Raw genomic sequence first — 26,086 nt, 5'->3', positions numbered from 1 at the left:
CCTGGCATAGGACCAAGTCCAGGCTCCAGGCGTTCTAGGTTGTCCAACCCTTTGTCATTCTCTTGGTCCCAGTAAGAGCTCTTCCCAATCATGGTTGTTGTTGTTTTTGTTTTCTTTTTGTTTGGGGGCCACATTCTGCAATGCTCAGGGGTCACTCCTGACTTTGAGCTCAGGAATCGCTCCTGGTGGTACTCAACAATACAAGTTACTGGGGATCAAACCCATGTTTGCCTCATGCAAGGCAAGTAAGTGTAAGCACTTGCTGTACGACCTCTTCAGCCCCTCAATCATTTATAGTGCAGACTATAATCGCAGATCAGCATCTCTGAGCTCCCTTTCCTTCTCAGCTCTACTTGCAAGCTTCAAACACTCTTTTTTTTTTTTTACTGCCTTCTCATTAGTTTTGTTACTTGCATATTGTTCTTGAACGATATGGCCTTAGTTTTGTCTGTTAGGAAGCTTTCATAAATGAAACTTGTTCTTGTTTGTTTGTTTTTTGGGAGGGTTGGGTCACACCCGCCAGTGCTCAGGGGTTACGCCCAGCTCTGTGCTCAGATATTGCTCTTGGCAGGCACAGAGGACCATATGGGATGCCAGGATTCGAACCGTCATCAGTCCTGGATCAGCAGCATGCAAAGCAATCACTATTGCTCCTGCCCCGTATTTGTTTATTTGTATTTTTTGGGGGGGTGGGGTAATCTTAGTCTTCTTATATGATATTCTGGTCCAAATTTGATCCAACCACTATGAATTCTTGCCCTACTGATGGATATTTGGGCATTGTTTCTGGTTCTACATTCTTCATTTGCTTATTTGCTGCCATTTTTCTGGGGTAGAGGGGTTCACCAAGCCTGGCTCAAGAGCTATTCTCAGCCTGATAAGCTGATGTTCTGACACACTCTCTATTTGGGGGGCATATCCAGTGGTGCTCAGGGGTTTCTCCTGGCTCTGCACTCAGAAATCGCTCCTGGCAACTCAGGGGACCATATAGGATGCCGAGATTCTAACCCAGGTCGGTCTTGACAAACACTCAAGGTGATCAAGTATGGGGCAGTGGGGAATCAAACCAGGCAGGTACTTGATCTAGTTGCCCCACCCCAAAGTCAAAGATTGACTAGAAGTTTCTGTTCTGCTTTGAAGTATGCAAGGCATGTTGTGCTCCACCACTGAGCCACACTCCCAGTCCCCGGATTGGCATAATTTTGAATAATGCCATGATCGATATTCTTGTACAAGTATTTTGCCACACAAATGCTTATATTTCCCAGGTTCCTACTGATTATATGTATCTCCAACTTGATAATGCATAATAATCAAATTAAACTAATATTTGTCAGTGTGCTATCTATATGTGCCAGTCATATGAGATGCCGCAATGTATACAAATTATAAATCTGTACAAGCTGATATTAGCAAGATCAAGCACATTTTCTTTTTCTTTTTTTTTTTTTTTTGGTTTTTGGGCCACACCCAGCGGTGCTCAGGGGTTACTCCTGGCTGTCTGCTCAGAAATAGCTCCTGGCAGGCACGGGGGACCATATGGGACACCGGGATTCGAACCAACCACCTTTGGTCCTGGATCGGCTGCTTGCAAGGCAAACGCCGCTGTGCTATCTCTCCGGGCCCGATCAAGCACATTTTCAGGTTTTTGTTTTGTTTTGTTTTGTTTTTGGGCCACACCCGGCGATGCTCAGGAGTTACTCCTGGTTGTCTCCTCAGAAATAGCTCCTGGCAGGCACGGGGGACCATATGGGACACCGGGATTCGAACCAACCACCTTTGGTCCTGGATCGGCTGCTTGCAAGGCAAACGCCGATGTGCTATCTCTCCGGGCCCACATTTTCAGGTTTATTGGTCAATTGGATGCCACTTGTTGAAGCATGGGGGACTATATGGGATGCTAGGATTCAAACCACCCTCTGTCCGGGATCGTCTGTGTGCAAGGCAAAATGCCTCAGCTGTGACCCCAACAGACACCAGCTCCTATGCCCTTCCCCAGATCTCCCCCCCCCCACTTCTACTTTGTCTTCTGGGTTGGATTTGGGGTTTTATTTTTAGATCACATTTGGACTGGGGCTGCTTTGGGGATCTGTGTGGCACCTGGGGTGTAACCAGATAGTGGTTGTCACTAGCCCTGAGCTTGGGGGATCAGGAGAGGGTCTCAGGTTAGAGCTGGGGGCCAAGGCTGGGAGACAAACCCCAGCCCTGCCATATGACGTCCCTGAACATCAGGACAGCCTGGACTAGAGTTCACTCTGCAGGCAGCTCAGCTGCTGGAACCCAGATTCCTGCTCCCACTTTCTCTCACATATACCTAGCCAAATCCCAGACGTATTTGGCCACACATAGAGATTATTTCCTAAACTGAAGTAAAATATATACAATGTGGGGCTGGAGCAATAGCCGATAGCAATAGTCCTGCTGTACTATCACTCCAGTCCCCTGAATTTTTTTTTAATTAGGATTTTTTTTAGGCTTTATTTATATTGATTGATGGATTGATTAGTATTTGGGCCACATCCAGTGGTGCTCAGGGGTCACTCCTGGCTCTGCACTCAGAAATCGCCCCTGGCAGGTGGGGGGACCATATGGAATGCCAGGAATTGAACTGGGTTCCTCCCAGGTCAGCCACGTGCAATGCAAATGTCCCACTGCTACGCTATCTCTCTGGCCCCCTCAATTAGGAAATTATTGAATAAAATATCAGTACATATGATTTAGTATTCAGCCCAGTGCAAAGGAGACTCATTGTATTTTGTATATTGAGCACACATCATTTTTCACCTGAAAATCTGGGTAATTTTTGTTTGTTTGTTTGTTTGGTTGGTTGGTTTTTGGGCCATATTCAGTGATGCTCAGGGGTTACTCCTGGCTATGCACTCAGAAATCACTCCTGGCTTGGGGGACCATATGGGATGCTGGGGTGATTGAACCATAGTCCATCTTAGGCTAATGCTGGCAAGGCAGATGCCTTACTACTTGTGCCACCACTCTGGCCCCAAAAGCTGTTATTTTTTTATTAAAAAATGTGCAGCACTATGATTTATAATACAATTGATATAGTACTTCACATATATAATAATCCAACAGTGAAGTCTCACACCAGAATGTTTCAGACTTGCTATTTATGTTTCCCCCCAGTTTTTGTGCTTTTTTTAGGGGGGTGGGCCAAACCCAATGGTAACTCAGAGATCATTCCTGATGCTACCAGCATAACAAAAGTAATGCTTAAGATCAAACGAGGCTTGGCCAGAAGTGATCCCTGAATGCAGAACTAGGAATGAGTCCTAGTTGCCAGGTGTGGCCCCAAAACAAACAAACAAAATCAGCAATCTTGGGGTCCGAATTATATACAGTGGGTAGAGCATTTACTTTGCATACAGCTGTCCCAGCTTCGATTCTCAGCATCCCGTCTGGTCCCCTGAGAATCGTCAGGAATGACTACTCAGCACAGGGCCAGGAATAACCCCTGAGCACTGTATCCCCTAAAAAAAGCAGCAGCTCACCAGCATCCCCTGAAACAAGGGGACCCCCAAGCTGCCTTCCTGTTCTTAGGCTTCTCTCCAGCTTCTCGGTTTTTCTGACTCCGACCTCTCAGCTGTCTCCCAGCTTTAGATGGCACCTGCTCTGCTCAAGGCAGCTCCTCTTTGGGGGGATCCTCAGGTGCCTGCTAAACACAGCCCCATGCTGAAGTCCTTGCTGTGGTCTGTGGCCCTGGCTGGGACCACTCTGTTGGTGTCACTGCCTCTCAGGACACATAGGGGCCCTTCTACTGCCCTGTCCAGTTTTCCATGTGGGTTCCCTTTGTCTCAGGGATGACATCAGGGGTCTGGGTGGGTGATGAGAAGTCCTTGTTTTTGTGAACTGTCAGTAAAGAATCCCACTGTGATCAAAATAAAAAGTTTTGGGTCACACCCAGTAGCGCTTAGGGTTACTCCTGGTTCTACGCCCAGAAATTGCACCTGGCAGGCTCGGGGGACCATATGGGATGCTGGGATTTGAACCAATGACCTTCTGCATGCCAGGCAAACTCCTTACCTCCATACTATCTCTCCAGCCCCAAAATAAAAAATATTAAAAAAAAGAATTGGGGCCCGGAGAGATAGCACAGCGGCGTTTGCCTTGCAAGCAGCCGATCCAGGACCAAAGGTGGTTGGTTCGAATCCCGGTGTTCCCATATGGTCCCCCGTGCCTGCCAGGAGCTATTTCTGAGCAGACAGCCAGGAGTAACCCCTGAGCACTGCCGGGTGTGACCCAAAAACCAAAAAAAAAAAAAAAAAAAGGGCTAAATGTTTGGGCCCGGAGAGATAGCACAGCGGCGTTTGCCTTGCAAGCAACCGATCCAGGACCAAAGGTGGTTGGTTCGAATCCCGGTGTCCCATATGGTCCCCCGTGCCTGCCAGGAGCTATTTCTGAGCAGACAGCCAGGAGTAAACCCTGAGCATGGCCAGGTGTCGCCCAAAAACCAAAAAAAAAAAAAAAAGAATTGACCACACACACACACACACACACACACACACACACAGCAACAAAGCAAGTTTATTCAAGCCCAAGCAGTTAGTTTCATATACTTTAACTCTAAACAGATGATCTATCTTCCATCACAATGGGGTGATATTTAGGTGGGTCCAAGATAGATGATAATTGACAGGTATGGATTACAGAACTAAATGACTATATGCAAACAATTATCCATAACCCATTCCAGAAAAGTACCCTTGGCGGTGGGAATTTCCTTCCATTGCTGTTCCTTGAAGTGTCCATGCCAAAAACCAAGGGTCTTTCCTATAGCATATTGAAAGCCATCTTCATGTTTCAAGCATGTGATCAAGCAGGAGAAAGTTCAAGATGACTGAGTCTGGGGACTGGAATAGTAGCAGAGAGGTCATCGGGGCTCTTGCCTGGCACATGGCCCACCTGGGCTTCATCCCCAAAAGCACCACTTATGGTCCCCTGAGTCCCATTAGGAATAATCCCTGAGCACAGAGCCAGGAGTAAGCTTTGAACATTGCCAGGTGTGGCCCAAAACAAAAACAAAAAGATGAACAGGTTTGAGGCTGGAGTGATGGCACAGTGGTAGGGCGTTTGCCTTGCACATGGCTGACCTAGAAAGGACCTGGGTTTGATCCCCGGTGTCCCATATGGTCCCTAGAACCAGGAGCGGTTTCTGAGAGCATAGCCAGGAGTTACTCCTGAGCGTCACCAGGTGTGGTCCCAAAACCCAACCTCCCCCAAAAATATGAACAGGTTTGAGGACCAGATAATACAGCAGGTAGAGCACTTGCCTGGCATAAAGCTGACCTTGAATAGATGGAGACTCTAGTAAACTTAAAAAAAAGAAAGAAAATACTTGGCTGACATTTTCATCCAGGGAATATGTTTATTGATTTGGATTTGAGGGGCAGGGTGGGATTTCCAGGGCAGTGGGGCTGGCAGGAGGCAGGGGAGTTGAGGTCAATGTCCAATGGTTAGCTTTAATACCTGGCCTCTCACCTGTTTTAGTTTCACCTTTGTCACGGCAATTCAGGCAAATAGGTTCCCCATGTCTGGGTCATGGTCTCCAAGCCTGTTCTAAGAGACTCTGGGGGACCCCTGAGATGGGGGATTTGAGAGCTGTACAGAGAGGATGTTGTGCAGAGTCCAAGGTCTCCTGTCTCCTGAGACATCAATTCTGCTATTGATTTAGGTCCTGAGAAAGGCACAGGTCGGCCCCTGCCTCTGCTGTTGGCCCCTGCAGCTGACTTGCATAAATAGGGTGGCCTGGGCCAGTGCCACGCATGGTTCAGATCACAAAAGGGATGGCACTCTCTGTATTGCTCTAGTCTGGTCCGCCTGGTGCCTCTCAAAATACAGCTTTGTCCTCTAGTGTCTTGGGGATGTGGTGGTGCTCCAGCGGCTGGGCTGTCTGCCCAGGCTTCAGTCAGTTTTTCTGAACCCTGGAAGACAAAGCAGGCAGGATGGCATGGAATGCTGAAGGCGGCTGATCTCAGACACACCCTGAGGCCCAGACTGATTGGAGATCACTGTAGACTGTCACCCAGCAACATTTGGCCTCTATTTCCACAGCCACCAGAACTGAACTCTGAGCAGAGATAGAGCCCCTCCCCCCACACCTCTTGTTGAACAGGGGGAGTCCTTTAGCCCTACCCTGCCATGCTAGCTGTCTGACCCTGGGAAAGCCATTCTGCCCCTCTGAGGGGCATTTCCCCATCAGGAGTAGGAAAAAGTCTTGGTTTGTTTTGAGGCTACACCATAGCTGGCAGTACTCCAGGTCTACTCACAGCTTTGTGGTTGGGAAACCCGTCCCCCCAAGAGTACTTGGGTACCATATGGTGGTGCTGAAGACTGAACCTTGTATATAAAGTGTGTGCTTAGCCCACAGAGTCATCTCTCTGGCCCCTGTTTTATGGCATTTCATGCTGAACGACTTTTGCATTCATGCTTTACTTGGTTTCTATGATCCCTTGTGCTACAGGCATCATTATACTTATTTTCCAGGTCATGAGAAGTGGAACTCAGTCCCCAAGTCCCGATTCCAGACCCTCTGTCCCTTCTTCCCTGCTAACCCTCCTGCACAACAAAAGAGCCTGATGGGTTGGGCCAGTGTCAACAAGAAAATGGCGGGAGAGTTACCCATGAGTCTTAGTTTCTGGAAGAGAGGGATGAAGCCTTGCAGGACACTGTGGATCCGGTACACTGTAGGAAGCAGAGAAAGGCAACTGAGCTTTGAGCCCCAACGAGACTAGACACCCCCTCTTCGAGCAAAGGCCTAACCACACATGCAAAGCTCCCGGTGGAATTTCAGGCAGTAGGTTTACTTACAAAATAGCACTAGTTATCACTATTAAAAACAATTAACACAGGCATTGATAACAGCACCAGGAAACTCAGTGAATCCAGTACCAGGTTCCATTAACTAACTTGTTTTCTTATTGGACTTAATCATTTATTTTGGGTATTTTTCCTCCCTTTCGACTGTTTTTGTTGCATTTTCATGGAACTAGCCATTTTTCCCCCACTGGGTTTTGCCAACAACATCACAATGACCTGAGCAATGGTCAGAAAGAAAACACCAGCATAGAGACATCTTTTACAAAATGATCTGGGTGATGGCTTTCTAGCCCTTGGTGGGCATCTGGGACTGGTGTGGCCACCTGACCCTGGAGGTGCATAGATTAGGGGGTCTCACCTAGCCCGAAGTAGATGCCGACGGTCTCTAGAGAGGCAAAGGTGAGCAGGCCAACGCCAAGAGACATGAACCAGTCTGCAGGGTAGGAAGGCAGAGGTCAATCTATGTGCCCTGCCCTTCCAAAACCCTGTCCCTTGGTGGCATTCCCCAGGGCATGTCCCTCCTCCTGATATGCCCGCATGACATGCCCATCATCAGGACAACCCCCCCATAGGACACACCCCTCCAAGCCAGCCCTATCCCCACTCACCTGCATAGTAGTGGTAACACACCAATAAGGACCCAATGGCGAAGCAAAGGAGGACAAAATGGAAGAACTCATCTGTAGAGGCAAACCGGGGACTTGACTTACCATCTGCTTCATTTTCTTTAAATATTCATCTCTGCTGGACCATCAGGTGACCCGGGACAGACTCCAGAGCCGCCCCACTTACAGAGCATCCCAAGTCTCACTCCTTTCTTTTTTTTTTTTTTGGTTTTTGGGCCACACCCGGCGGTGCTCAGGGGTTACTCCTGGCTGTCTGCTCAGAAATAGCTCCTGGCAGGCACGGGGGACCATATGGGACACCGGGATTCGAACCAACCACCTTTGGTCCTGGATCGGCTACTTGCAAGGCAGTCTCACTCCTTTCTAACCCTGATCACCTTTATTATTTTTCTGACGTTTATCGAACTTAAGATGTTTTTATTTGGATTTATTCTTTCTTGGTTCTGTTGGTTTGTTTTCAAGTCACACCAGACAGTGCTTAGAGGTTATTTTCAGGACCAGGCATGTTGGGTATCCTTGGGGGCTGGGACAACAACAGTACAGAGGGTAGGACCTTTGCCTTACACCCTGCCAATCTGAGTTTGATCCCCAGTGCCCTACATGGTTCCAGAGCCCCTCTAAAAGTGATCCCTAAGTGCAATGCCAGAAGTAAGCCTTGAACACCACTGCATGTAGCCCCCTCTAAAAAAACAAAACTGGGGCCGGAGAGATAGCATGGAGGTAAGGCGTTTGCCTTTCATGCAGTAGGTCGGTGGTTCAAATCTCGGCATCCCATATGGTCCCTGAGCCTGCCAGGAGTGATTTCTGAGCTTAGAGCCAGGAGTAACCCCTGAGTGCTGCTGGGTATGACCCCAAAACCAAAAAAGCAAAAACCAAAACAAAACAAAACTAAGTATATGCTACCCTTTGGCCCTTCTCCCCAACCCTCTTTTCTGTTGATTCTTTGATTCCCTACAGGGTGGCAGATAAGAGATCTCCAAGCATGAAGAATTGCCCAGCCTTTATTTGTCAAAGGAACATGAAAAACAACTGTAAAGAATACAGGTTTTGGGGCCGGGCAGTGGCGCTGGAGGTAAGGTGCCTGCCTTGCCTGCGCTAGCCTAGGACAGACCGCGGTTCGATCCCCTGGCGTCCCATATGGTCCCCCAAGAAGCCAGGAGCAACTTCTGAGTGCATAGCCAGGAGTAACCCCTGAGCGTCACAGGGTGTAGCCCAAAAACCAAAAAAAAAAAAAAAGAATACAGGTTTTGGGCCCAAGAGATAGCATGGAGGTAAGACGTTTTCCTTGCATGCAGAAGGATGGTGGTTAGAATCTCAGTATCCCATATGGTCTCCCGAGCCTACCAGGAGCGATTTCTGAGCATAAAACCAGGAGTAATCCCTGAGCACTGCCAGGTGAGACCCAAAAACCCAACCCCCCCCCCCCATAAAAAGAATACAGGTTTCAGATTCCACATGGTTGCTTCTCTTGGTGCTCATGGCTGCTCCCTGGCTCTGTGCTCTGAAGTCATTCTCAGCAGTGCGTAGGGGACCAAACTGGGATCAGTGGCCTGCAAAGTGCCTTAACCTAATACTATCTCTCCAGCCCTTTGTTTGTTTATTTGTTTGTGGAGTCAGCTGAAATCCACAGCCTGCACTAGCCAGGGCAATTCTCTATCGCTGAGTTCACATCTTACCATCTTTCTTTATATTCAGTTTTCTTAGTTGAGAGGCCTCCACTTCCCCTTCTCCTGAGGAATGAGAGAGAGAGAGAGAGAGAGAGATGAGAGAGAAGAGAGAGAGAGAGAGAGAGAGAGAGAGAGAGAGCGAGAGAGCGAGAGAGAGAGAGAGAGAGAGAGAGAGTGTTTAACTTTGGCATGGGAAGTTATCTCTCCCCTGCTCACTGTAAATGGCACCCTGGATCCTGGATTCTCCTTGCTGGGCCAGAGGGCAGTCACAGGTCATAGCAGGCACCAGACCAGACCAGGCCAGAGTATAATGGTGGGGGAACTATCCTTGGAATCCCAGGACCCATCCCTACCTCCTCAGGCGAGAGTTTTGTGTTTTGTCCCATTTCCTTTGGGCCTTGAAGTCTCTTTTCTTTATTTTTTATAAACTTTATTTATTGATTAATTGATTGGTTGGTTGTTGGGCCACACCCAGCGGTGCTCAGGAGCTATTCCTGACTCTGCACTCTGAAATCACCCCTGGCAGGCTTGGGAACCATATGGGATGCCAGGAATCGAACCGAGTCCCTCCTGGGTCGGCCACATGTGAGGCAAATGCCCTATTGCTGTACCATTTCTCCGGCCCCCCAGAAGTCCCTTTCCTAAATCACCAGGACATTGCGTTGGGGACAGATGACTTCCTTCCCAGGACAGACATGAGAGACATTGAAAAAGGTCGACTCACCCTTCAGGCCATGCATGTACCCCCAAACCTGCCGCCCAACACTTATTGCTCTGAGCGTGTGCATTACCACCGGCCATGTCTGAACCTCTTCTTCGAAGTCCTGCAAGCAAGAGACACAGTGTTAGTCTTAAGAGCAGCTAGGATCTCTCCCAGGGGCTCTACTTGGGAGAGTCCATGGTTGAGCCCGGAAAACACTGTGCTTGCATTCTCCAGCCCCCAAGAGATCTTTGTCCCTATCAGCTGTGATACACACACCCCTGACCTCTGCCTGAAGCTTCCTTTCCCATCTCCTCTGGCCACTGTGCCGCAGCTACCACCAGCCTTTTGGACCCAAGATGGAGACCCAAGAGCTGCTGGACCCAAGATGGAGACTCAGCCCCTAAATGGACTTGCATTCTTGTGCACCCAGAAAGTAGCTGGTTCTCGGGGCAGGGCAGGTGATGTACAGAACCCACCCACTCTATCACTGATGTCCCCCCCTTTACCCCAAACTCACCTGATTCTCCTGAATGTACCAGCTCTCCATGGGTCCCTGCACAGAAGGAGAAGCATCGGTCACACCCCACCACTTTGCCCAAGATGGATCCTGCTTAGGGTTGGCTTGGGCTCCTCTTTCCAAAGGGATAGTCTCCCCACCAGTCCTGCTGAAGGCAGGCAGGCTCAGGAAGTGGCCTGAATCTCAGCTCAGTTTCTCAGGAGAAGCCAGAAATCTAGAGCTAAAGACGGACATCTTGATGATCAAAAAGATAGATCAGTGGGGTGAAAAAAAATGATTTTTGGTTTTTGGGTCACACTCAGTGGCACTAAGGGGTCATTCCTGCCTCTGCACTCAGAAATCGCTCCTGGCAGGCTCAGGTGACCATATGGGATGCCGCTCTGGCCCTTAGTATAATGGTGAGGGCGTTTGCCTTACATATGGCCGACTCAGGTTTCATTCCTAGCCAGGAATAACTTCTGAGTATTGCCTAGCCAATAAATTATAAAAAACTACTTTTCCTACACTGAGATAATAGTTTATTGGTAGAGCACTTGCCTTACTTTAGAGTTTAATCCTCAGCATGACAATAAATAAATCAAGTAATACCTATTATTTCCAAATACAAAAGTAAAAGATAAAAAAAAAGACAACTTGAAAACTCAGATAAGGGCTGGGGAGAAAGCTTAAAGAACAGAGCAATGTGCTTTGCATGTGTGGTGACACGGGTTCAATCCCACACAGCTAAGAGAATAGCATGACACATCTCACCCTATACCATCATCTCTGTTCCTGGGTGCCTGGACAGTGCCACACTGCAGACCATGCACCAATTATGTCAGGCCATGTGTCCTGAGAGTAGCCACAGAGCCTCCAAACACTGCCAGGGATCTAATACCTTTAAAAATGCGAAGCAAGGGCCAGAGTGACAGCACAGTGGGTAGGGTATTTGTTTGCCTTGTATGCAGCCAATTCAGGTTTGATCCTCAAGCACTGCTCTACCCCTAAGAACAGAGCCAAGGGGCCCGGGCAGGTGGCGCTGGAGGGTAAGGTGCCTGCCTTGCCTGCGCTAGCCTAGGACGGACCGCGGTTCGATCCCCCGGCGTCCCATATGGTCCCCCAAGCCAGCAGTGACCTCTGAGCGCATAGCCAGGAGTAACCCCTGAGCGTCACCGGGTGTGGCCAAAAAACCAAAAAAAAAAAAAAAAAGAACAGAGCCAAGAAACCCCTCAGTGCAGCATCCAGCAATGACCACTGAGCACCACCAAAGCACTGGCCCAAAAATCAAAAACAAATAAAAATAAAACATGAGGGCCAGAGAGATTAGGGCATTTGCCTTGCACGCAGTCAATCCAGAACAGATGGTGGTTCAAATTCCGGCATCCCATATGGTCCCCAAGCCTGGCAGGAGAAATTTCTAAGTGCAAAGCCATGAGGAACCCTGAGTGCCCTGGGCACCAAAAATAAATAAATGAATAAATAAAAATAAAAAGCAAACTAAACAAAAAGCAGATATGGAGCTGAAGAAGTTTTGCAGAAGTTCTATGAAGGCCTTTCAAGCAGCTGACCCAGGTTCAATCCTTGCAACCCATATGGTCCCCAAATCTGTCAGGAATAATTCCTGAGTGCAAAGCCAGGAGTAAACCCTGAGCATTGTTGGGTGGGACCCCAAAATCTAAAAATATAAATAAAATTTTAAAGCATATTAAAGATGACTTATTTGAAGACAGCACACATAATATTTGGATAAAGAACATTGACTGGCTCTTTGGCAAACTGGTTTTCCATTTCCCCCATTTCATTAAGGCTCATCTAGCCAAGCTCCCTAACTTTATCCCTACTGCCATGATCACAGAAACAAACAGGTATTCCTTCAGCAGATTAGTATAAGATCATATATCATTGTCAGGCTGAGATCCAGCAAGATGGGGTGTCTGTCTGGTCAAGGTTATATGTCAGGAGAAAGTTCGGGTTAGTCTGGGTAGAAAGTTCTTGACTTCATCCCCATATGCTATGTCCTAACCATGGCCTGGCCACATTCATTCCCCAGAATTCTTCAGACTATAAAATCTATTCACTATCTTGGTTTAGCCCTTAGTCGATTCTACCCTTGGCAAAGCTGCTGACACCCCTATTACCTCTGTAGATCTGAAGCTCATCCTTCGAGACATCAGACTCTCCATGCTCAGCATCTAGGTGGAGATAGAGTCTTTAGTTTGTTACCTTTATCCCTGGACAGAGCACCCCACAGCAGCTTCCACCACCAGGGACCTGGAATCCTAAGAAAGTAACACCAGGGCTGGAGTGGTAGGGCAACAAGAGAGTACAGCAAGTAGAGCATTATTTGCCTTGCACAAAGCCCAACCCAGCATCCCATATGGTCCTTCAAGGACCACCAGAGTGATTCCTGAGCATAGAGCCAGGAGTAGCCCCTGAATATCACTAGTTGTGGGGAAATGTAACCCCCATCCTTATGCTGAGGGTCTTCCAGAACCCAATGGTCTCAGAACTCAACCTCACTAGAGATTGAGGGGGGATTATGTTTATACTCAGACCTGGTGCTCTAAGGCCTGGTATTTGCCTTTGAATCTGTTGTCTAGGACTGTATTTCTTTTTTTGTTTGCTTATTTGTTTGTTTTGTTTTGGGGCCACACCCGGTGATGCTCGGGGTTACTCCTGGCTCTGTGCTCAGAAATTGCTTCTGGCTTAAGGAACCATATGGGATGCTGGGGGATCGAACCGTGTCTGTCCTAGGTTAGTGCATGCAAGGCAAACACCCTATTGCCTATGCCACCACTCTGGCCTCATCTAAGTCTGTATTTCCAACTGCTTCTTTTCTCCTTCCTGGACCACACCTAATGGTACTCAGTAGATTATGCTGAGCCATGGATCAAGCTTAGGGATCCTGCATACAAAGTCTGTGCTCCAGCCCTCCCTGGCCCATCCCAATTATTTTTTGGTACTGAGTTTATACATATATACATACATACATACATACATACATATATACATAGTATATATGTGTGTTTAGGGCCATACCCAGTGGAGTTTAGGGCTTACACCTCGCTGTGTGCTTAGGAGATGCTTGAGGAAACCATAGGCAGTGCCAGGGATTTAACCTGAGTCTACCATATGCAAGGCAGGTGCCTTAAGCCCTGTACTATCTCTCTAATTCCCTCCAGTCATTTTTATCCCCAGAATTCAGACTTATAACTACATGATGCATAAAACTCCAGTGTCACAGGCATCGTGATAAAAACCCCCTCATGTGCTAGTGTCTGTGCTAGGTGCTTAACTGCACAATCTTTCCTTCCCACAGTGTGCTCCGATGTATCATCATTTAAAAAATATCAGGGCTGGAATGATTGTACAGTGGGTTAGGACATTTGCTTTGCATATGGTGGATCAGGATTTTAGTCCTTGACATCCCATATGGCTCGGTGCCCACCAGGAAGTCATTGCTGAGTGAAAAGCTAAAAGTAATCTTTAAGTACAACTGAGTTATGCCTCTAGAAACAAAATAAAAAGAATTCTATTTTCAGGGTGAGAGAGATAGTAACAACTAGGTAGAGCTTGCTTTGCATGTGGCTGACCCAGGTTTGATACCCAGCACCTCATATTGTCCCCTGAAGTCACCATGAGTGATTCCTGAGCACAAAGTCAGGAGTAAATCCTGAGTACTGCCTAGGTGTGGCCCCCTGTTAGGTTACACCTTATTTTACCCAAACGAATCATCATCCAGCCTTGTCTGCTACATGCAAGGCAAAGGCCCTACCACTGTGTTATCTTTCCAGCCCTCTTGTTGTTGTTTTGGGGCTATAACTGGAGGTGCTCAGGGGCTACTTTTGGTCTGGTGCTTAAGAGACCATGTGGTTTCCAGGGATCAGACCTGGGTCTCCTGTATACAAAACCTCGTCCTCAGTCCATTTTTCTCTCTCTGATCCAAGAAAATATTTTGTTACAATTATTTGATTCGGGGACTGTACAATAACTCCACATGCCATACCCTCCAACCCCAGATGAACAAGTCGGAATCAATTCAAAAATAATTCAAACCAGGCTGAGGATGAAAACTCATATAGTCTGGCAGTCTTCTACCTCATATCTAGAGCAAACTGCCTGCCATAAATGTTTTTATTGGGGGGCCAGAGTAATAGCAGTGGTAGGGTGTTTGCCTTTGAAAGAGGCCGACCTGGTACAAACCCGGGTTCAAATCCCGGCATCCCATATGGTACCCCCCCCCAAGCCTGCCAGAGTGATTTCTGAGTGCAAGAGCCAGGAGTAAACCCTGAGTACCCCAGGTGTGACCCAAAAAGCCAAAAAAAAAAAAAAACCAAAAAACCAACAACAAGAAAATTATTTTCTTGTATTTGTAGAAATAAGACATATTTTCTTCTTGTCAACTATTTCTGGAACCTGATCGTTCTAGAAAGAGAGAATTAAAAGCACCATATAATTTAACCATCTGGAGCGAACATTCTTAACATGCTCATGTTTTTCCTTCCCTTCTTAGTTACAATGACATGACGTGTGAATTTTTTCCTGAAGCCTCGAGGAGAGCAGACTCAGGAAGTGATCTGACATCTGTCTTCTGTCACTTAACAAATGCAGCTAGCACAGAGCCCCAACGGAATAGGGTTGCTCATATCAGTGTTGCTGTCACATGGGGTGGTTCTTTCTCTCAATGACACTGCTCGGAGCCTGGGCAGTGGCCTGGGCAGCCCTTAGGACACTTACCTTGGAGCCAGAGGGCCGGGGAGGAAGAAGATCTATTACCTACCCAGAGAGCCATCCTTCGGGACCAGCCCAGTGCCTCCACCTGGTCCTGGTTTTCTGTTTACTCTGGAATGCTAGGTCCCTCATCACTACTGTCTACAGAGAACAAAATATAAAGCTAGAGTGGGTGGCATATCTGGAGTTCCTTCTCCAAATTACAGCAGTTGAAGTGAGGCCTGTGGCCTGAGGAAGGAGTTCAATTCTGGAATTGCGAGGTGCCATGGACTTTAATTTTTTTTTTTTTTTGGTTTTTTGGGTCACACCCGGCGGGTGCTCAGGGGTTACTCCTGGCTGTCTGCTCAGAAATAGCTCCTGGCAAGGAAACGGGGCGGGACCATATGGGACACCGGGATTCGAACCAACACACCTTGGTCCTGGATCGGCTGCTTGCAAGGCAAACACCGCTGTGCTATCTCTCCGGGCCCGGACTTTAATTTTTAACATATCACTGTTGCCTCCATAGGCCTTCTGAAAAGACATGAGCAAGCCATAAAAAAAAAAAAAAAAAAAGGAGAGCATAAGATAGCACAGAGGTAGGCTGTTTGCCTTGTACGTGGCTGAGCCAGGGAAGACCCAGGTTTGATCCCAGCATTTCCATTGGTCCCCATGCCTGCCCAGAGTGATTTCTGAGCACAGAGCCAGGAGTAAACCCCTGAGAGCAGCGGGGTGTGACTCAAAAACCAAGAAAAGAAAAAGAACAGAAATTAATGAGAAAGAAATTAAAGAAAGGGAAGGAAGAAGGGAAGAAGGAAGGAAGAGAAGGAAGGAAGAAGGAAGGAAGGAAGGAAGGAAGGAAGGAAGAAGGAAGGAAGGAAGGAAGAAAGAAGCGAAGGAAGGAGAAAGTAGAAAGGAAAAAGGAAGGAAGGAAGGAAGGAAGAAAGAACGAAAGAAAGAAGAAAGAAAGAAAAGAAAGAAAGAAAGAAAGAAGAAAGAAAAGAAAGAAGAAAGAAAAGAAAGAAAGAAAGAAAGGAAGAAAGAAAGAAAGAAAGAAAGAAAGATAAGAAAAGAAAAGAAGAAAGATAAGAAGAAAGAAAGAAAAAGAAAGAAACTAAGAAAGAAAGAAAGAAAGAAGGAAAGAAGAAAGAAAGAAAGAAGAAAGAAAGAAAGAAGAAAGAAAGAAAAAGAAAGAAAGGAAAAGAGAGAAAGAAAGATGGGAGAAAGAAAGAGAGAACAGAAGAGAAGAGAGAAGAAAGAAACGAACGAAAGAAAGAAAGAAAGAAAGAGAAGGAAAGAAAGAAAGAAAGAAACGAATGAAATAACTAATGAAAAAACAAATATTTGTTGCTTAGGGGCCAGAGAGATAGCTCAATAGACTGGGGCACATTACTGTGCTTACAGGAGGTCTGAGTTTGATTCTCAGCCATGCAAATTCTCGAAGTGCAGCTTTCACTCCTCAAGGCAGTGCTTTACAAGCTTTTATCTATTTGTTTTAATATTGCTCAAGAACTCTTTGATTGGGAGCCGGGAGCTAGGTGGCGCTGGAAGGTAAGGTGCCTGCCCTTGACCTGCGTAGCCTAGGACGGACCGCGGTTCGATCCCCCCGGCGTCCCATATGGTCCCCCCAAGAAGCCAGGAGCAACTTCTGAGCGCATAGCCAGGAGTAACCCTTGAGCGTCACAGGGTGTGGCCCAAAAAACCAAAAAAAAAAAAAAAAAAAAAAAAGAACTCTTTGATTGCACCAATCCTCAGACCCAGGTGCACAGAGAGAGAGAGAGTTCAGAAGATTGGGGGCACCTGGGTTCAATCCCTAGCACCCGCATGGTCCCCCCACACTGACTGAGAGCTGAGCTGCCTCATCTCATAGAATAGGAAAAGCCTCAGAGCAACACCCTGATGTGGCCTCAAGAAACAAAAATCAAACCTCAGAACCAAACCGCTGTGTAACACAAATTCTCCAAGCAAGATTCCTGCTGGAAGAGGAGACCAGTACCACCCCCGTTGCTCCCCAAGAGACTTCCAGGCCCCTCTTAAATTGCCTGAGCCTCCTTTAAGCAGGTAAGGAAGCCTCTCTGGGCCTCAGCTCCATCACCTATAAATTGGAAATGATGATACTGTCCTAAAAGGGGGCCATGGGAGCTACTTTATGGCGTTATTACACAAATAGGGCTCCTGGCAGCATCTGGCCTAGAGTTTGTGCTCCACAAATGCTGAAGCTGCTGCTACAAATTCAGTTTGAGACACTAGATAAGAGAGTAAAAAGGGTGGAGAGAGAGGACAATGGTTAAGGTACTTGTCTTATATGTGGATGATGCAGATTCAAACCCTGACACCATCTATGGTACCTGAACCCTGCCAGGAGCGATGACTTAGCACAAAGCCAGGAGTAAGCACTAAGCACAGCTGGGTCTGACCCTCCCCAAACAAACCAAAGAGTAACAAGGAAGGGCTTGAGAGATAGCATGGAAGTGAGGCATTTGCCTTGCATGCAGAAGGACGGTGGTTCAAATCCCAGCAGCCCATATGGTCCCCTGAGCCTGCCAAGAGCTATTTGTGAGCGTAGAGCCAGGAGGAACCCCTGAGTGCAGCCGGGTGGGATCCAAAAACAAAACAAAACAAACAAAAAGGGCCCGGAGAGAAATAGCACAGCGGCGTTTGCCTGGCAAGCAGCCAATCCAGGACCAAAGGTGGTTGGTTCGAATCCCGGTGTCCCATATGGTCCCCCCAAGCCTGCCAGGAGCTATTTACTGAGCAGACAGTCAGGAGTAACCCCTGAGCACCGCGCCGGGTGTGACCCAAAAAAACAAAACAAAACAAAAAAAAGAATGAAGAGTAGAAAAAAAGTTAGGGAGACGGTGATTCAGCAATAAAAACTGATGGTTTGCATATGTGAGATCCAAAGTTTAACTTCTGACAATGTAAAAAAAAATCCCACCAAAACCCAAAAACAAAACAAAACAAAACAAAGACCTGGGGCCTGAGAGATAGCACAAGCGATAGGACGTTTGCCTCGCACACAACCAATCTTGGACAGACGGAGGTTTGAATCCCGGCATCCCATATGGTTCCCCGTGCCTGCTAGGGGCGATTTCTGAGTGCAGAGCCAGAAGTAACCCCTGAGCACAACCTGGTAGAATGTTTTTCTCTGTAAATGCTGCATGCAAGTGCGTGTGTGAATGTGTGTGTGAATTTGTGTGTGCATGTGTGTGTTGTGTGTGTGTGGTGCCAGGATACATTCCAGGTACCTTCCCCCTCAGCCAAAACCCTATATAAGCTTTTGCTTTAATAAGAAACCTTTGCTATACCTGAAGAAGAAGAAGAGGAGGATGAAGAGGAGGAAGAAGACGAAGAAGAAGAGGAGGAAGAGGAGGAGGAAGAGCCTGGCTTGTGTGTCTCCCGGTGTCCGGACTCCCTTGCTTTCAGGCGGGTGTCCTTCTCTCCATCTGGATGGCACACACAGGCAAGATGGTCACCCCCACTGCCACCCACAGACCCCACAGCCACCCCATACTTCCCCCTGGACTTGGAGAACTAGATCCTCCATGGCTGAGGGGGACTGCAGGAGCTTTAGGCTTAGAGACCCTAAAGGAAGGCTAGAGCTAAAATTCTCTGAATAAGGAACCCCTTGATGGGGTTCAAAGGCCCCATTATGCCATGGAAGAGGTATGGTGCCAACTTAGATGCTCCTTAAACTCCAGGCAAGGGAAGGGCTCTGAGCCCCCCCAGAGTCTCCTTGTTCCCCATTCCTGGACCAGGCATGAGCACTCCCACCCCGAAACTCCCTGACTGCAGTTCCAAAAACCTCTGAGGGTCCAGGGAGGGTGTTGGCCAGATTTGAGCAGGGCCTGTGCTTCCCACCCAGGGGTTCAGCCCAGGGGGTGCAAGAAGACAAACTTACAGTGGAGATCTTCAGTGTTTCCATGTTCTGGGCTATGTTCCTCTGTGGGCACGGAGGGTCCTGAAGTCGCCATGTTCTTCCTTTCTGCAGGAAGCACAACAACAAAGAAGAACTCTTTAGTGGACAGTTTTTGGTTTGTTTCCTGATGGTGCTCAGGACTTCCTCCTGGTACCCGGCTCAGGGATCACTCCCAGTAACCTATGGGGACCATATGAGATGTCAAAATTGGATCTGAATTGGCCACACGAAAAGCAAGGCCCTACCCACTGTATTCTCTCTCCAGCCTCCACCATATATGTTTGTATATGTTTTACTAATGTAAAAATCTAAAGCAAGGGGCCATAGAAATAGCATGGATGTATGGTGTTTACCTTGCATGCAGAAGGATGGTGGTTTGAATCCCGGCATCCCATAGGGTCCCCCGAGCCTGCCCTGCCAGGAGCAATTTCTGAGCGTAGAGCCAGAAGTAATCCCTGAGCGTTGCCGGGTATGACCCTTAAATCCAATATGTATGGGGCCGGAAAGATAGCATGGAGGTAAGGCGTTTGCCTTTCATGCAGAAGGTCATCGGTTCAAATCCTGGGGTCCCATATGGTCCCGTCCCCCCGTCCCTGTCCCCCCCCCTCCCGTGCCTGCCAGGAGCAATTTCTGAGCATGGAGCCAGGAGTAACCCCTGAGCACTACCGGGTGTGACCCAAAAACCACACACACAAAAAATCCAATATATATATATAGTCTCAGGCAGAATTCAGCCAAGTGTCAGAAAAGAACATTTTTTTTGTTTTTTGGGCCACACCCTGTGATGCTCAGGGGTTACTCCTGGCTATGCACTTAGAAATTGCTCCTGGCTTGGGGGACCATATGGAACACCAGGGGATCGAACTGCAATCTATCCTAAGCTAGTGCATGCAAGGCAGATGCCTTATGCCCTGCACCACCGCTCTGGCCCCAGAAAAGAACATTATTAGCTAGCAAATCCAACTGATGCTCAGGGTAGGTCAGAGGTGATCTGGTCAGGGCTGACCACATACATCTGAGGCCTGAGAGTCTCAAGGAGAAATTTAGGTGGAGCAGAATTGTGCAGTCATTTGGGGAAAGGGGGGCTAGAGTGATAGCACAGCAGTAGAGTGTTTGCCTTGCATGCTGCAGATCCGGACGGACCCAGGTTTGATCCCCAGCATCCCATATGGTCCCCTGAGCCTGCCAGGAGCGATTTCTGAGCACAGAACCAGGAGTAACACCTGACATCGCCAGGTGTGGCCAAAAAAATTGGGGGGAAAAGGGAGCGGAGGGCCAAAGCCAAAGATCCCGGAAGTCAACCCAACTGAAACATCAATTTTCTGCTGCAGTTGCTCCTTCCCTTCCACCTCCCAGGACACAGAGCATATTCAGACCTCAGCCATGCTTTCCTATTGTCCAAATTTTAACTGATTCCAGATATAACTAAAATGTCACCTCCTCCAGGAAGCTCTATTCTCATTGCTTCACCAGCCACCATATTTCCTATTCCACACACCAGTCTTCTGGCTAACCAAAATTCTATTTTGTACTTTCAGCTCCAATTAGTAGCTTGTTTTTCTGGTCTCTCTTGTATCGAGGCACGAGTCGCATGACCTAGTTTTTGGGTTTTGGATTTTGGGGCCACACCTAGCAGTGTTCAGTGCTTACATCTTGGGTCTACACTCAGGGACCGATCCTGGCAGGGTTTGGGGGACTCTATAGGATGTTGAAATTTGAACCCTAATTAGCTGAATGCAAGGCAAGTGCCCTACTCGCTGTACTATCACTAGGCCCCAATATGTGACCCAGTTTAGAGCAATGAGTAAATAGATTTGGCTGGAGTCCTGGGAAGGATTTTTTTAACCACACCCAGCAATGCTCAAGAGTTATTCCTGGCTCTGCACTCAGGAATGTCTCCTGATGGTGCTTGAGGGACCATATGGGGTGCTGGGATTGAACCTAGATTGGTGGCATACAGACAAGCTTCCTCCCCACTGTACTAACTCTCCAGCCCTCTTTCTCTTCTGAGATGGCTGCTGTTGTGTCTGTCTTTTCTTCCGGCATCATAACTATAATAGCAGGAGCTACAGTGGCCATCTTGTGACCATGAGGAAAAGCCAAGAAAATGTAGAGAGCAGGTTGAGTTACTGAGAGCTGGGCCCAGTGGCAGGGTGAGGGGGGAACTCAGCAATTAGTTCATGGGAAATAATAATAAAAAAAAAAACCAACATGGTTTTCTGTCACTAGCCCTAAAGCAGATCAAAGAATTGTGTCTGGACCCATTTTATGGACACAGGAACTGAGGGTCTGATAAGACTAAGTGGTGCCAGCACAAGCCAGAAATGGCAGGGCCCCCTCCAGAGAGAAATTCATAAGGACATAGAAGTGGACATCTTGATAATGCCTGTCTTGAATATTGGCAGGGGTAGGGGGGCACTGGTGGTGGAAATGTTGCACTGGTGAAGGATGGGTATGTTCTTTTCATTTTTTGTTTGCTTTTTGGGCCACACTCGGTGACACTCAGGGGTTACTCCTGGCAAGAGCTCGGAAATCGCCCCTGGCTTGGGAGGACCATATAGGACACCAGAGGATCAAACCTCGGTCTGTCCACGTGAAAGGCAAATGCCCTACCACTTGCACCACTGCTCCAGCCCCAGGAGGTGTTCTTTTTATGACTGAAACCCAACTACAAACATGTTTGTAATCATGGTGCTTAAATAAAGATATTTATTAAAAACAAGTAAAATAAAAAGAAGTAATTCCTGAGTGCAGTCAGGAGTAAGCCCTGAGCACCCCAGGGTATACCTCAAACACACACACACACACACACACACACACACACACACAAAATAAAATGAAAACAGACAGCCCCACATTGAGGGAACCCATAAAACTAACTTTTCAAAGGCAAGTGTGTGCCTCCCCATTTTGGGGTGACCTGCATCTCTCTCTGAGATGTGGTTTCAGCCCTTTGGAGAAGTCCACGTTCTCTCTTGAAACATCATTCTCTCTCTTCTTCCTCACAATCTATTTTTTTTTTTTTTGGTTTTGGTTTTTGGGCCACACCCGTTTGATGCTCAGGGGTTACTCCTGGCTATAAGCTCAGAAGTCGCTCCTGGCTTGGGGGGACCATATGGGACGCCGGGGGATGGAACCGTGGTCCGTCCTACGCTAGCGTTTGCAAGGCAGACACCTTACCTCTAGCGCCACCTTCCTGGCCCCCTTCCTCACAATCTTTAATAAAACCGTTCTATTTCATGGGCCGGAGAGATAGCACAGCTCTAAGGTGTTGGTCTTGCACCCACCCAATCCAGGACAGATGGTGTTTCGAACCCCAGCATCCCATATGGTCCCCCGGACCTGCCAGGAACAATTTTTGAGCACAGAGCCAGGACTAACCCCTGAGTGCCACTGGATGTGACCCAAAAACAAACAAACAAACAAACAAAGAAAAAACTGTTCTAATTCAATATTCACTATCCTCCAAACATTCTTTTCTGAGGGAAGGTAACAGACCTGAAAAGCCTGGGGAAGTCTAGGGCTGACTTTCCTTTTCTGCCAAGAGAAAATTCCAGCTTAAGTTCATGGCTCCCTGAGAAATCGGGAGTCAGGGGTCACCTTCCATACTGTGTAGGGATGTCATGTGTGATTTAACAGCCGCTTCGTGGGGGTAGTGGGACATGAGATCCGCACTGCGCAGGAGCTCAGAGCAGACTCCATCCGTCCTGGATCCCCAAGCACGGATGACCAAGGTAGGAAGGTAGAGAAGGAAGCAGCAGAGTCCCTCCTCGAGGCTGTCCCCTCTTTTCATTTCACATCAGTCACCCACAACATTTCCTTGCAGAGCAGTGTTGAGAAAGCAAACGCCATTTTACTTACACCTCTATTTAGAATTTTTTTTTACACTTGTAGTCGAACAAAATCCTGACCTCTCTTACACCCACATACTAATTCAACATCTATTATGTGCTAGCGAGGGAGAACATTATGATCAAACATTGTAACATTGTCCTCAGGGAATTTTGAGGCACGTCGACAGGTTGTGAGAATTCAGGGGTTAAATCAGAATCCATTAGGAAATGTTCTTTTTGTTTGTTTGTTTATTTATTTATTTTTGGGCCATGCCCAGTGATGCTTAGGGGTTACTCCTGGCAGGTTTGGGGGCCCATATGAGATGCCAAGGATCCAATCTGGGTCAGCAGCATTCGAGGCAAACACCCTACCCATTGTGCTATCGTGCCAGCCAAGGAAATGTTCTTTTTTTTTTTTTTTGAGTGGGGGGTTTGGGCCACACCCGATGACACTCAGGGGTTACTCCTGGCTATGTGCTCTGAAATCGCTCCTGGCTTAGGGAACCATATGGGGCACTGGGGGTTCAAACCGTGGTTCGTCCTAGGTCAGCCCGTGCAAGGCAAACGCCCTACTGCTGCGCCACTGCTCCAACCCTTTCCAGGATATGTTCTTGAAGGAGATTCTGGGAGTGAGTTTGGAGAGGTCTTTCTATATTCAAAGAGCCAAGGTCCCTTTCCCAGCATGGGAAAGTCTTGCCCAGAAGAATTGGGCAAGGAGAGACCTAGAGGTCAGGGGAAGAATATGTTTTGTACACACCCACACACCACGCCCCAGTTTTAATCCCTGGCACTGTATGGATCCCTGAGCACCTCAGGGAGTGGGAAAAGGACTGAATAGACAACTCAAGAGATGCTTTTTGGGGTGCAGCAATAGCACAGCAGTAGAGTGCTTGCCTTGCACATGGCTGACACTGGCAGATATGCACCAGTGCTCCAAGAAAAAAAAATTCAATTCAGTGAACCGGAGAGATAGTCCCGGGGATTAGATGTATGCATTGCATGTAGCTGACCCCATTTTGATCCCCAGTTTGGTCAGTACTTGAAACATCGCCCAATGACCTCTGAGACCTGAGAATGGTTTCTTTCAATCCCTCAAAATTAAAGTTCAAGCATTGTCAAATGTTACTTAGACTTATTGTGGTGGTATATATACAAATATCGAACATATACAAATACCGAATCACTCAAGGGGCCCGAGCGATGGCGCAGAGGTAGGGCATTTGCCTTGCACACAGCTGACTCAGGACAGACCTCAGTTCGATACCCCATCCAGTCCCCCAAAACAGGAGCGATTTCTGAGCACAGAGCCAGGAGTAACCCCTGAGCATCACCAGGTGTGGCCCAAAAGCAAACAAACAAACAAAAAGAAAGGTTCAAGTTCATAAGCTAGAGCTAAGAGGACTCAGGAAGCTGAGACACAAGTGAAGAAAAAAGCAGCAGCTTTGGGAAAGAGCCATGGCCCCTCTCCCCAAGAACCTAGTTTATCTACGCAGGGGATATGGGGGTTCAGGGAGAGGATCAAGCTCATCCACAGGCTCCCCAATCCCGAGATATAACCTTGAATGTGACCCTGGCCCAAGAGAGAGTCCCTCCCCTCTCCCGGGGTTTCCAGGCCTTGTACTGAGGCCCCTGGCTTATCCTAAAGAAAAGGAAATGCCTGCCTTTCTAGCACTTTCCTCTCAAAGGCCCAGCCCTGCTGACTCATAGGTTTGTGGAGCTTTTGTACCCACATTTCTTGCCGAACTGGATCTCCCCTTAAGTATGGCCCCTATTTCCTAAGCTCCTGCTTTTGCCAGAAACCAGGAGCTGAAATCTCCTCGCATTGTTCCCCTGACCACCTTGCTGAATTTCCTTATTTGTTTGTTTGTTTGTTTGTTTATTTATTTATTTATTTATTGTTTTGGGTCACAACCAGGAGTGCTCAGGGGTTGCTCCTGACTCTGTGCTCAGAAATCGCTTCTGGCAGGCTTGGGGGACCATATGGGATGTCAGGATTCAAGCCACCATCCATCCTGTATCAGTTGCACTCAAGGCAAATGCCATACTGCTGTGCTATCTCTCCAACCCCTTCCTTGCTGTATTCTCACTTACCAGCAAGGAGGCTAGGGATTATTGTTCTATGCTCAGGTGGAGAAACTGAGGCCTAAAATAACAAAGAAACAGGAACACAGGAACAAATGACATCTCAGGACCAGGCTGACTTTGTCTTTTGTTTCAGAGGCTCCTTTTTTCTTTTTCTTTTTTCTTTTTTTTGGTTTTGGGGTCACACTCTGCAGTACTCAGGGGTTACTCATGGCTCTAGGCTCAGAAATTACTCCTGGCAGGCTCGGGGGACCATATGGGATGCCGGGATTCGAACCAATGACCTTCTGCATGAAAGGCAAAAGCCTTACCTCCATGCTATCTCTTTGGCCCCAAATGCTTCTTTAAAAACAACAACAACAACAACAAAACTTTACTTGGGGCCAGAGTGATAGCACAGAGTAAGGCGTTTACCTTGCACGTGGCTGACCCAGGACCAACCTGGGTTAGATTCCCTGTGTCCCTTATGGTCCCCCAAGGCAGGAGCAATTTCTGAGCACATAGCGAGGAGTAACCCCTAAGCATCACCGGGTATGACCCCCCCCCAAAAAAAAAACTATGTTATGTATTGATTGATTGGTTGATTGGTTTTTGGGCCACACCTGGCAGCGTTCAGGGGTTACTCCTGGCTATGCACTAAGAAATCGCCCCTGGAAGGTTAGGGGACTATATTGTATGCCAGGAATCAAACTGGCAAACGCCCTATCGCTGTGCTATCTCTCCAGCCCCACAGGTTTCTTATACGGCCCTAAGCCCCACCTGGCAAAGAAAATAGGGTGGGATGCAGACAGAGGTTGGGCAAATGCAGCTGGACGAGTCTGGGCAGGAAATAGAACCCCCTTGCTTGGGGGACCACATGGGATGTTGGGGGATCGAACCACGGTCCATCCTAGGCTACCGCTTGCACCACTGCTCCAGCCCCTCTTAAGTTCTTTCTAACAACTAGACCAAGCTTGGCTTTGAGGAAACTCAACCCCAATGGACATACATCTTGGAATGGGCCCTCCAGGGGTTAGTCTGAGTGCTTAACTAATCTATTATTGCCCTAAAATCCCAAAGCTATCCCCGAGACATAGCATCACCATTGAAAGTATTTGTGGCTTGGACAAGCACCCCTCAAATGGGCGGTACTTTTGACGCAATTATTCTGAAGGGTCACTGCCCTTTGACCAAAGTGGACCACCATTCTCTCTCTCCTGTGGCCCTCCTTTTCTGACCA

The 26,086-nt window shown here is 47.7% G+C and overlaps 1 protein-coding gene across 1 annotated transcript; it reads right to left on the bottom strand.

Moving 5' to 3' along the window:
- Nucleotides 1-6,499: 6,499 nt before the first annotated feature.
- On the bottom strand, nt 6,500-19,007 carry TMEM40 (transmembrane protein 40). Its single transcript, XM_049766107.1, has 9 exons — nt 18,935-19,007; nt 12,462-12,515; nt 10,345-10,380; nt 9,919-9,948; nt 9,134-9,184; nt 7,440-7,511; nt 7,190-7,264; nt 6,634-6,696; nt 6,500-6,570 (listed from the first exon to the last, which is right to left on the bottom strand). The coding sequence occupies exons 1-9, from the start codon at nt 19,005-19,007 to the stop codon at nt 6,500-6,502; spliced, it is 525 nt and encodes a 174-aa protein (XP_049622064.1).
- Nucleotides 19,008-26,086: the final 7,079 nt, after the last annotated feature.

This window comes from Suncus etruscus, chromosome 20, assembly GCF_024139225.1.
Source record: "Suncus etruscus isolate mSunEtr1 chromosome 20, mSunEtr1.pri.cur, whole genome shotgun sequence".
Classification (NCBI taxonomy): domain Eukaryota; kingdom Metazoa; phylum Chordata; class Mammalia; order Eulipotyphla; family Soricidae; genus Suncus; species Suncus etruscus.
This window is presented reverse-complemented; position numbering and strand designations above follow the sequence as displayed.